At 39.5% G+C, this 13,257-nt stretch overlaps 1 protein-coding gene across 4 annotated transcripts in view; it reads left to right on the plus strand.

Moving 5' to 3' along the window:
* Nucleotides 1-13,257, plus strand: part of march8 (membrane-associated ring finger (C3HC4) 8) — a 111,613-nt gene that overhangs the window by 31,292 nt on the left and 67,064 nt on the right. For all 4 annotated transcript variants that reach the window (XM_036125852.1, XM_036125854.1, XM_021307540.2 and 1 more), the window contains exon 2: nucleotides 5,184-5,389. In XM_036125852.1, the coding sequence (XP_035981745.1) occupies nucleotides 5,288-5,389 (102 nt within the window). In that variant the 5' untranslated portion in view covers nucleotides 5,184-5,287. The remainder of the gene's footprint in view (nucleotides 1-5,183; nucleotides 5,390-13,257) is intronic.

Consider the following 13,257-nt stretch of genomic DNA (forward strand, 5'->3'; position numbering starts at 1 on the left):
CTTACCCCCCTTTTTCACAATGTTTTAGCCTTACAACCACACACTAATTGTAATTCATTACTGGTTATTGTGTGTTAGAACAATGTGAAAGGGCATGTTATTGTGAAGTAGGACTTTAAATATTATATATAAAAATATAGAAATCTGTAACTTTTGTATTCATTAACCCAGGGTCAATGGAACCACTTTTCACAATAATTTTTGCTGCTATTTAAGGCTGGGTGATAAATCGATTTAATCGTTTAATTCCAATTTACAATTTATTTAGATTTCATTTTAGGAACATCTGGATTTTATTTTGAAAAATGCGCTCCTCAAGCATCCTCGAAGAGAATAGCGTGCAATGCTAAAGAATATATTGTCAAATTATTGTAACGATGAAACTTTTTTTTCACTGCTCTAATATGTAATCTAAAACACCCTGTGCATTGTTTTATTATGACTAACTTCACAATAAAAGCCCCATGTGTTCAGTTGTGGCACTCTGACATGTGCTGGGCAGACGTTTCTCCCTAGTCTCAGCTGCTTTCAAACTCAAAACCATGACAAAGTATTTCATTTTAGGTTTATTACCATTAAAGCACCATTCTGAAGTCTTCATATGGTCTTAAAGAAAGAAGTCCAGTTACCTTCTACTGTATACGATCATTATAGGGTGTTCATCTGCTCAGATGGATTTACCATAGCTGCTAAAACTTGGAGGAATCTGAATTATCTAAAAGTTAAATTACATCAGCCACAATATAATGCATGTAATGTTGGTGACCCTTTTTCAAGGCATCGTGACTTTCTACAAACCAGACATCCCTAGCAGGCTTTTGAAAAGGAGTTCTTTGCGCCAGCATCTTCATGCAGCCCTTTCATCCCAATTTGTACATATTATATAATATATGCTTGGCAAATCCTGATAAACACAGTTGCTTTTTCCACAGTGAAAGTGCTTTGTACAACTTTTTGCACAATGAACAAGTTTTTTGTTTTTTTTGTTTTTTTTTGCCAACAAGGCGAATCTGAAGTTAAACACAGCGGGTGTCCATGCCGTTCTCTTCTTCTGAGAACATTGTGTTCTTCACTCGACCTCGCTGTTTAAAATTAAATCACTTTAAAAAAAGGATTTGAGGCTCTGTGGAAACAACCTATGAAAAATACACAAGAGAACACTTGACTATGCCTCCAGAGAGTCCTCATAAACACTTCTGAGACACTTAGGATTGGTTTATTGCATGTTAGTGTGCAGCTTTGAACTTTGATTAACCTAACCCTCTTCTCCCTTACTCATGTCGTTTTCCCATCACTGTGCCCTTCATCCAATTATTTTTGCCCTCTCTAAGAGATTGCTTGGTAATATGAGGCTGGTTTGTTTTAACCCAGTTTTTAATGACCATCTGAAGCTCATCTTTAAAACTTTTATGATTTATTAGTTGGCTGACACTTTACTTTCATGAGGACCAAACTTTTTACCAGCACAGGCCAAAATCTGCAAGTTAAAAGTGCTCGCTTACCATAAAATGTTAAATTTTTATTTTCTTTTTCATTTTCATTTTCATTTTGACTCGACAAAAAGTAGTTGTTGAACAGTGTAAATCATCAACAAAAGTAAACATCGGAAATGCTGAGGAACAAGAAAGACATCCTGGCCGCTCTCTGTCTTTGACGGCGTTGGCTGTAAATTGGCCGTGAGTGAAAGTCGCTGGATATTTGTGTTTCTGTTTCCTGTAAAATGAAAAGAAAGAAACAAAACACAAACAATGGCTAATAAGACATTATTGTTGTTGTAAACAAACATTGTTCATATTAATAATATAAAAATCTTCAGAGAAAAACTTGCCATAAGAAATCTAAGAGTTCATCTTCATCATCTGTGGGCCACATTTGCCCTATTTTTTATTTTTTTTTAATCGCGGTTACGTGGGCTGCAAAAGAACCACAAATAACCCATGAGATCTGAATGTAAATGTAAAATGAAAAACCTAAAACGTAAGGTTACAACTTATAAACAGCATTTCACATGAAAACTAATTGGCTCTGTTTATTTATGACCTAAGCTCTCATTGAGTGATTATACAAATGATAAATGATATAAACAGTAAAGACTTAATTCAAAAGAAAAATGGCACCAGAATTAGAATGCAAATCAAGAAGCGACTCTAAAAGTTGTTATTCTGGCCCAAATCTTTTTCTGTTTTCCTGTTTAAAAGTTCATTATCTTCTGTTCATAACCACCTGTCTCTCTTATTATTCATTTTTCCACAAGTCTGCTGGTTTGTGGGAGAAATGTCTCTTGTTTATTTTTTATTCTGCATTCACATTGGGACAAGCATTAAGTAAAAACAAATACTGAACACTATAACATTTATAGCTTTTGCACATTTGCAACGGCTGTCCCCAGATGGGCCTCGAACAGCACGAAACCATTTAAAACTGTGTTACCATTGGGTGTTTTTTTTTTCTTTTTTTTTTCTAGTGTTTTTAATAAAATTATAACCCACAGACTGCCAGCTGCGGCACATACAGCTGACAGGGCTGCTCTTTGTGAGTTCATATCCACTCTACATATTGATGAGTACTTATCAGAGACAGAGGAGTGATGAACCGAAGCGACAGATCTGGCTGTCAGCCTGGGTCCTCGCTGAAACCCGTGCGCCATTCTCCGTCCAAAAGCCTACGCAGACACCACCAGCCCCCTGCCTGCTGCCATCGACGCTGCTTTCATTTTACTGACCTCCCATCTGTCCGCTTGCTTTTTGCTTTCTTAATCTTGTCAGTTTCATGTACTGATGCTTGAGGGTCTGCTCGGCAGGCCGGCTCGTATACGAGCACTCTGACGCACGCACTTGCGTGCGCGCCCGACACAGTCAAGCGCTTCTTGTGGGAACAAGTAAAGCCTAATTGCTGTCGGTGGCGGTACAGATGGCTGCATTAAAGGAAGTTAAAACGGACGATCTGTGTAACTCTCAGCGACGGTTCCATGCTGCCGCTGCAAGAATGAGCCCCACTCACTACTGCTGTTTTCTCTGGGAATCCTGCGTCTGATTCAACTCCCACACAGCTCTCGTTCTTTTAGTCTTTTCAGGGATGAGCTCTTCAATTATTTATTGCACTGGTTTTCTCCTTTTTTTTTTTTTTACCACGTGTAGAGAAGAAAACCAGGGGAGGATGCTGTGACACTGCTGCGGTGTTAAGAAAGCTCAGGTCGCTTTAATTGCAGCTTATCTGCATTGTTGGCCCAGGTGTCCCTCATCTTCCTTTTGACAACACGCCATACATTCTCTGTTAGGTTTTATGAACCGATCAAGTACAGGGATATCATAGTCACTAAAGCCGCCAGTTCCTACAAGGCAATAGAAAAAAAGCTCAATGTCTGAAGGAAGAATGAAGTGCTCTAAACACCAGAAGATAACATATGGACCCAAACTGTTTACCTGACTCCGCCAGATAGATTTGCTCCGCATATCCATCTGGAAACCTTCCGTTGAAGTAATTTTGGGAAGGGGCGAAAATACTGGTTAGCTGATTGGCCTATGTTGGTGATAGACGGGCCAAATAAACCAATCAGATCAACGAAGCATATGACGTACTCGTCAACATGCTTCGTCGTCACTCTGTTACGAGCGTCGACGAAAACACAACCACAAGCCAAGCTACTCTTGCTGCTGCAGGTAAAGGCTCGTTAGCTCAGCAAAGAAATACTCTGTAATTCCGATAAAACTTGCTCGATAGCCACGCTAACGCTAGTTTCATCGGCTGAAGCCGCCATGTTCTTTAGACTGAACTGTCGATCTTCTCGTTGCGTCACACCTCAACCCGCCTCAAAGCCAACGCTGATTGGACGTTCGTTTGGTGAACGGCTCCAAATTTTCTTTAACGGAAAGTAGCCAGACTGATCTGTGAGTGAAACCTTGCGAGATCAGGATGGTCTCACGAGGCTAGCAAACTGTGGGACCAAATGAAACTTTGCTTTCATCTAAAAATAAGGCTTAGGACCACTGAGCAACAGTCCAGTGTTTTTTTTTTTCTTTTTCTTGTTTTTTTTCTTGTTAAACCAGCAGTGGTTTAACAAAACGAAGGAGACAGTTGTAGCCCAAGTCCAGGGTACGTCTTTGTGTGGTTGCTCTTGATGCACAGACTTCAGCTGCAGTGCACGTCTTCCTCCACTCTTCAGGGGCTTTAGCATCACGCTCGTACCAAGACTGAGCTTATCCCTTCTGCTTGTGCAACTTTCCTGCCGCATTTCTTCCTTCCACTTAACTTCCCTATCATTTGCCTGGATACAGCACTCTGTGAAGCTGCAGCTTCTTTAGCAACAATCTGCTGTTGATTACTCTCCTTTTGAAGGGTAGCATTGACTGTCTGCCGGAGAACTGTCTAGTCAGCCTTATTATCTGTAATTGTGTTGGACATAACGCAACATTTCTGTAATAAATGTCTTCCGTTGACTTTTGAACTAATATACTATTCTGTTTCTTAATATTTCCAAGAAACAGAATCTTGTTTACCTTAGTTGTAATCATGAACATGAACAGATATAAACACTTATACTGATTCATGACAGATTGTTTTATTATGTCTTTTACCTTTTTGAATTGCTGAAACAAGTGATACATATATAATTACCGTATATTGTAAATGTACCTAGTTTCAGAGAGGTTTATTTGAAAATCTAAATAAATGAACAAGTCAGAGTAAGTGGTAAACATGGATGAATGAAACGAATGACCTGTTGCAGGACACTATATATATATATATATATATATATATATATATATATATATATATATATATATATATATATATATATATAAATATTTGTTTATCATGCACCAAACACCGCTGAGCAGGACGACACACTTTGATCCTGTGCCCAAAACGAGCATTTAACCAAACCAACGTACGGTGGCAGAAGTGGGGAAAAAGTGGTGTAATAACATAGAAAAGAAGAATAGGTTTCTGCTGTGTGGGTCAGGGTTAACTACATATAGCTCTGGTACCAGACTCTTTCACAGAGGTATACATGTCAGCGGTGACGACTTTGTTTTTCAGCTCTCAAACAGAAAGCGTGACTGAATCAAGAAGTGACGAACAATGTCGCTGTGCAGGATTCCTGACAGTCTCCCTTGTCTGCTTCCTTGCTTGGATGTGCAACACGTTGGAGCTAATTTTGATGTGATTTCCCTTCCCTGCAGGGAGGACCGGGCGACGTGTTGCGGTTTGAACCATCATGCGCTTTGCTCTGGGATCAGTACAGGAAGCGCGTGTGTGAGGAAACCCTGGTTTGGACCCCGCTGGGATGAACATGCCACTGCACCAAATCTCCGTCATCCCCCGGGACGTCACCTCCTCGCGGATGTCGGGAAGTGGGAAGGCAAAAGACAAGGACAAGGACAAGCAGGTATGGGGAGAGAGAGGCGTGACTCCATCGCTATGTCTCCAAGCTGTGCTGCATTATGGGAAATGGCTGTGATTGCTGTGATTGGGATCTCTGCCCTGAAAAGGGGCACATCACTGAGCAAACACAACACAACAACAAAAAAAAGACACCAAAATCACGGGATCCAAATGAATTCAAGCTTTTCACTTTACATAACGTCTGCCGATGAGTGTCAGAGTGTGATAAGGCGCTGCCTCAAAGCGTCGTGCAAATGAACACTCAGCTGGAAAAAAAACTGGAACAGTTACAGAATTTAAGATAACATTAAGCTATTTAAAAAGAAATAAATACTGTTTTTAGATTTCAAAGGGGCAAAACTAATCAGAAATTGTCTTTTCCCTCCTAAAACTGACTCTTATGAGATTATGGGGCTCTTTAACGGCGCCAAAAGAGAGGCTATAAATGCTGATGTGGCAGTGGTGGAGAGTCGCATCTCCTCTCTAAACACAGTTTGGTGAAAAGGTAATAAATAATACGAGCGGGAGGGATCCAACGCGTTGTTATTCAGTGCTCCTGTTAGCTCGGTGGTGAATAAATCTTTTAATGAGCAGACAGCTAATAATCTTCTCGGCTGAGTTGGGAAGAGGAGACGGCGTGTTAATGTTGGCACTCTGATCCACACAGCCTGCACATATGTTTGTTGGGATTTCAGAAAAATGAACGCCGTTTTTGTGTGACTGATATTTCTTTTGCTGTTCTTTTTGCCTGAGGGAAATTTTACATTATGTTACAGGTTAAAGATAAGTGGAGAAGTTATGTGATGGAAGAAACGCCGATTTAAGTCGGTGTAAGAGAAGTAGGAAGGCGGTTATCCCACTTAGTTTTCAGAGCAAGTGGTTACAATTTCAGAAAGTGTTTCCTTCCTATGGGCTTGGCTGAGAGTTTTCATCTAATGAGCTTGGTCAAAGTCTGGCCAGTCTTTCCCTCGGTGCCTCTGAAACCACCTTTAGGCTCTCTGCCGTTGCATTTTAATGACGGCACCACATGCTGGAGCTTTGTTCAGCAACGTTGCCTGTTTGGAGAGGGTAAAATGGATGAGTAAAACCTCTTGTAAGGAACTTGTTTTCTCAATCAACTGTGTAGCTTTTTCTTTTGACCTAAGAAAAGACACAGTGTAGAAATATTAAGTTTCCAAATGTATTCCTTATTCTGTTCACTAAGATATATAAACTCTGGATTTCTAAAGTAAAAAACTAATTTTTACATTCATTTTGTATTTAATTTACATGCTTCATTGTTGAATTCCCACTTAGTTAGATTTTTTTATTTCGTCCAATTTATTATAAACACTCAATAATAATAATAGTTATAATATAAACCTTAAAAAAAACCTTTTTTTTTTGGAATCCAGACTCTTAGAAATGTTAAACTTTTTAACCGCTAAATACAGAATAAAGGTATCAGAAACTTGGAAATATTATTTAATATATGATAATTCAGTCCATGTTTGACTATAAACTAAGTGTTAGAGATTTTCAATGCAGCTCATTTAACTCGCCTAAAAATATGTGAAGAAGAAACCTTAGATTATGTTGTGTCATGACTGGAAAATCTTTAAAACTTAAATCTAAAGTATGAATTTTGAAATGGAAAATTAAATCTATTAGTCAGCCTGGTAGTTTAGTTGCTTTGAGATTTATTTTTAAATGTGGACATCCTCCAAATTGTTTAAATTCAAATCTTGGCTTCAAGTGATCACTAAAACAATGTAATCAACAACAAATTATATCACCACATTCTTACTTGCAGATATTCTTGTTTTCATCTTTAGGTGCAATGAATGAGTAAAGATAGTGGAAAATTGCTATTCCAATACAAGCTAACTGTGAAACTCTTTTCTAAGCAAACCAAACAAGCTTATAATTTATTTTTGTGTAAATTTCTGGAATTTTTTTAATTGAACACAAAGAAACAAAAAGGTGTCTAGAAGGATGAAGTTTAGACCAAACCTTCTGGTGGTTTTGAAATATCTACAGTACAAGGAGATTTTTGCTTAAAACTGTAAAAATTCACTGGAATGGAGGTGTGAAAAGGGGTTTTCTGATCAAAAATGACACATAGATGAGTTATTAACTGTGTCTTAAAAGGTAAAAAGGTTTTGAAATTACAAACTTTCTGTTTGCACGACGTTTTCTTGTAAAAATGGGACAGTTTGGTTTCGTTTGTACTGATTATTTACACAACGGCGAATGTTTCCTCTGACAACGGCACAGTTTGAAATTGTCCTGGTTTCTGTCGTCGTGTAAACTGGAAATACTGAACTTTTCTTACAGGGAATCCCTGGTTCATGCGAAGTATGACAGAAAGCAGTAGAAAGTATCACACACATAACGGCTGCCTACGATTTCTAACATCACAGAAGAGGAAAATGAAAATGCAGAATAGTACTGTGTACTGTTTTGGCTGCTGACTCATCTGAATATAATCACGTCTATATTTCAAAGCCAGCTTAAGCAACAGCTGAACCTCATGGTCTGTCCTTAGGAAAACTTTATTCTCTGCCATCTCATAGGTTTATTATTACGGCATCTTTTAGGCAATACCCATGCCCATGTTGAGTCTCAAAGAACATCAACTAGCCACGTGGCGAGGGAATTGCACCATTTTCTCATCTCTACTGTTGCCATGTAAACGTAGATCGTAATCAGAATGTTGTCATGTAAATGTGTTGACAGTAACAGGAAAAACTCTCATCTTCACTGGATCGTTGTGATGTAAACAGGGCCTTAGACTCCTGACCTAAGGGCCAACAAAGCTGTGCTTTAATCAAATGATCCAAGCCTTTTCTCAGAGTTCTTGAACACGTTTGTAGAAAAAAAAAACAATCCTTGTAATTGCTAGAGATGCACCAATCCAGTGTTTTCCGATCTAATCCGATATCTGGGCTAAGTGTATTGGCCGATACCGATCCGATACTACTGTTGAATTAATAAACCGTATTCCTTGCCATGCGGGTGAAGTTATCAGGCTTGAAGCAAACTTTGTTAAAAAAAGTTCTGCATGTTCTTTAGCATGGTGCTTTTGGAGGTGCTTATTTAAGTTTGTGGTGTTGAATTTACCAACCGTATCACCCGCCTCGCAACTTACGGATTGCAGATGCTGCATGTTGCAGACGGACTTGTTGGCGTATCAAGTTTGAAATGTTTCCAAATGGCAGACTTGGCTCGGTCCGGCACTTACTCCATGTTGCTCCGTGTTTGCTCACCGCTAGCTGCTGTGCTGCTCTGAGTGACCACCGTTGCAAACATAGAAGTGATTCGATCGTCGCAACTGTATCGCTGTGTATGATATTAATAAAAAAAAGAAATGACCAGATCGGAATGCTGGATCGGCATCTATCGTCCGATATCTGATCCAGCTAATTGGTCAATATCAGAGCCGATATCCGATCCGGGTATCGTGTCGGTGCATCTCTACTAATTGCTGCATAAAGTTGTTCCAGAGCAGTAAAATTAATGAATGGAGTTAACTTACTTTACACTAATCTTAAAGCCCCAGTGTATAAGATTTACACCCATCTAATGGTGCACTAAATGAATTAAAAACAACCTCGCAGTCAAGCGCGTAATAATGACTATGGAAGCCGAGGAGTGTCATAAATGTGCCGTTTTGCTATAAAGAATAGATCAAATTTTATGGACAAAAACTGTGCAAAATCTCGGCATAACCAGAACATTTAATGGATTGATGGAGTCAGTTTCTGATACATTGTCATGTTGTTTACCAGGGTCAACGTATGCAGAGTTCTTAACACTTACCATTTGAAAGATTTTCTTGCCATTATCATTCCTGCAGTTTAGTCATTTTCATTAGAAGCCAGACCAAACTTTGGTCTTGCTTGTATGGAGCGTCTCATAGTTCACGTAATAAAAGCTACACTTTTCTCCGACTTCTGGAAGAAAAAACATTTCAGGTTTTTAAAAAATATATAAATGGTTGCATAGACGGTGATGTTGTGGAAATAAAAGATTTGTATTAAGAGTGTTTTAAAACTACAGTTGGCCACCTGTGCTTAAAAAACAGCAACTGTGTTGATACCATAGTTTTTTTTTTTTTGTGGTCTTCAAGGTTGTACTGTGAGGATCTCCTCCCGGCCCGTACATAGTTGGATATTTTTTGTGTACAGCGGATGGTTAACAGTGTTATGGGTTGTAGACTTCAGAGAGCAGCCATGGAAAGGTCACCTTAGTGTTTTGGGGAATAAATGTGACTCTATCTGTCTTCCTTTTCCTAGAAGAGATTCAGTCCTCTGCTTTAATTTGCCAACACTGTAAAAGTCCAGCCCTGGGCCTCTGTTCGGCATCACATTCTCTATTTGCACGTCTCCTGGTGGCTTAGCTTCTGGTTTTAAATCCTACTGAGAAACAAAAATGAATGTAGAGCAGCGATTTCTTCACTCCCCGTGGAGCTATCAGCAGCGTGTAGAAAGAAGAAAGCGAGCACAGCAGAAAAGAGGGGAAGATGGCGAGCGTCAACCCAGAATGCCGATTAGCTTGAGGGTACCAGCACCCAGAGTTTAGTCAAAAGACTCAAACCCATCTGGCCTTCTTACACAACTGGTACTTTGATGCTTTGTCCTTTTGATGCAAAGCAGCTCTTTTGGAAAGCCAAAATATCCCTGGCCTCTTTCTAGCCTCGTCATTGGCTCTTCTTAAGATTGTTTATTGAAATTTGACTTTTTTTTAGTTAAAGTACTCTGAGCACTTGTCCTCCTATTGAGAACTCATGTTTGGGTAGTTTAGTCATCAGAGAATTTGTTTTAACGTTTCAAATGAGCAGCGAAGTTCCCTGGCAGCTCCTTGGCCTTGTGAGCAATGCAGTCAGACTTATTTGAGTCTGTGGGTTTCGATAAGGCATGCAGTGAATGGATTATGCATGAGGTGACAGAAAAGTGAGCTCTGACAGGAGTTGAAAAGGTGGAGATGGAGAAATGTAAACACGCCATAGAAGGATGCTCATGGAGCTGACAGGCGTCATGGTTGTAGAGACCCCCCATCCAGGCTGCTTGGGTACAGGTTAGGGGGGCTCAGTGCTGGAAAAAGTCATCATCATGATTAGTTTGGTTAAAAATGAAAACATGAATCTTTAAAATGATTACTCGTTGAATATGGAAATCTAATGCATTTCTTGTAGTTAACGATTGGTCAATTTCATTTAACATGAAAATTTCCCTTCTACCTCCCTGTTGAATCTTCTCCTTTAAAATTACTCAGTATGTATTCAAATATAATTATTATATAAAAAAATAAGTACAAATGTTATCAGTATTTTATTGACCTTAAAAACAATCAAGTATGGGAAAAAACACACACAAAAAGATAATTATGAAGATAAAATTATTGCCACAAAAGTTACTTTCAGCAAATAAATGAGCTCACATTTTATTACACAAAGCTGTTGAGACATTTAAATTCAGGCAAAATATATTCCATAAACCTTGGTCACAACAAGCCTTTTTTTTCCACCAGTTGTTAATTATTATTCATGAACAGAGCAAACACCATGTGGAGAGATTGAGAGCAGCTCTGCCAAAAGGATTAACAAAATGTAAGTTTCTATAAAAAAAAAAAACAACTTAGCGTTACTGTAGCAGCCACCACTCCATTTAGTTTTTTAGATGGAAATATTCTTCCAACAGGCTGCCAACATGTTCCAGATCCTTTATGCTCTGTGTTTTATAAAGTTTCAAAGTCCAAAAATGTCAGAAATGTTCTGTCATAGTTTGTTTTACGTGCTTTCTGAATCTCTTTGTTGCTCCTTTGCAGAGCTTCAAAGTTTTCTCCTCAGTAATAGAAAGATCCTGTATTATCTCACTGTGGGGAAATTAATGCAGATGTACCCACAGCAAAAATCAAATTTACAGCATGAATAATAAAAATGCTCTACGGTTATTAAAACTGGCACACTCAAGACATTAAAGTGTGCAATCGAGTAGGGAGCTGCCAAGAAATGTGTATGTATATTTATGTATGAAAGACTCCAACAAACAAAAAAGCAGCAGAGACTATAGACACTTATTAAGTTATTGTTTTTTGGAGCAGTGATGGGTATAAAATTTGAACAGCTCCCACGGAGGAAGAGTCTGTGATAACTCTTCTTTGTGCACCCAGGAGCTTTTCCTGCAACAGTCTGATACAACTTCTCTGCTCTAAATGCTTGCACAAAGCGCATAAACAAACATCCGTCATGCAGTTTTTGCTTTTCGACACTAAACCATCTCAGAAGAAAGTGATGCTCTCTGCTGTCCACCGACTGCAGGCTCCTGCAGCCTCCGTTCTGCGTTTAAACTTGAGATAATATGCCAAATCTTAAGCAAAAAAAGACATGTTAAAGCATATAAACAGATGTTTACTTACAATGCATACTGTCTTCATCCCAGTGACATTTTATTTAGTTAGATGTTATGTAGTTATAAGCATTAACTTCCAGAGCAAAACCAGCCAGACTAGATCTAGGTATGTGATTCAGAGGATTAATGATAAAATGGCTTGTGCTTCTATAACTAGTCCGATGACCCCAAAGCAGTCGGTCATTCACCCATTCACACCCTAATGTTGGTGAGTTATGTTGGTAGCAGAGGTGAGGCCTCCCACACATCGGTCCCACCCAGCCCTCTGACCCAGCAAGCAATTCGGGTGAAGTCGGAGCGGGGGATTGAACCGGCAACTCGCCAATTGCATGACGAACTCCCTAACTCCTGCGCCACTGTCGCCCTTGGCCCAAAATCCTATCCAGGAATGACGTTGGTATCGGGTCCAGAAACAATCCTGGACTGAATTTCTGTACGTCTTTGACTCCATGATTAATTTTGCTCATTAAACGGTTATTTGCATGATCTGCATGGATCACATCCAGTGAACCGCAGAGCAAGCAACAGAGGATGCAGCTGTGCCTTTTTTTTTTTATTTAATGTTTTTTTTTACAGTACACACTTATTTACATGCAGGATCTCACTCTGGCAGCATATTAAGCAGTTTATCTCTGTGCACTCTCTTGGCAAAGTGGTGCATGATGCCAAAACTTTTGAAGCTGCATGTATTTTTAATGAGTGCAGGGGAGCGCTCTGGAGGTTTCATCTCTCAGTAAGTGAGTCGCAGAGTCAAGGACAGGGAAGACTGTCGACTTGTCTTCTGATGTTTATCGGTTTGATAACATCCGATGCCACCGGGGCGCTGATTGTAGAGGGCGAGATCAAAACCCCCCGAGTGCCACAGCAAAAAAAAAAAAAAAAACTTTCAACACCGCCTGTGGGCTGGATCATCCAGCCAATCATGCGGCCTGGGCGATTGGCTGATTAATGTGTTCGTCTTTGCTGGGTTAATGAACCACTTCTGATATGGTTGTAAAGCACGTAGACGAGTTTGACTCAAGATGGCAGACCTGTTAAACACGTTGACTTGAAAATGCTGTTTACATAAACCATAAAAATGTGTGTGTGTTTTTTTTTTTTTTTTAAATATGCAGAAACGTGTATCTGATCCCTGCAGGCGAAAAAAAAAAAAACACTTCCCAAACATTTGACGTCCGCCCAAATCAGCCCTGTCCAGATTGCAAAGCCTCAAGGTTTGCGAGTGGAACTACCAGAATAATTGCCTCTGAAGCCCTAAGACCCATTATAAACTAGGCATGAAATGCTCACTTATCAGAAAGAGAGCGCACTGAATGCTGTGTGACTTGGGTATTTTAGCAGTAAACAAAATGCCATCAGAATCTAACATGAAAACGCGACGGCTAAAGGTGCTCTTCAAAAAAGGAAAGTGCCATCATATTATCTCTCACACAGGAGGCCTCTGCAGCACACGCGTGTGCAATCTCCTTGGCATTCCCGT

Source organism: Fundulus heteroclitus, chromosome 22 (genome assembly GCF_011125445.2).
Source record: "Fundulus heteroclitus isolate FHET01 chromosome 22, MU-UCD_Fhet_4.1, whole genome shotgun sequence".
In the NCBI taxonomy this organism is placed as follows: domain Eukaryota; kingdom Metazoa; phylum Chordata; class Actinopteri; order Cyprinodontiformes; family Fundulidae; genus Fundulus; species Fundulus heteroclitus.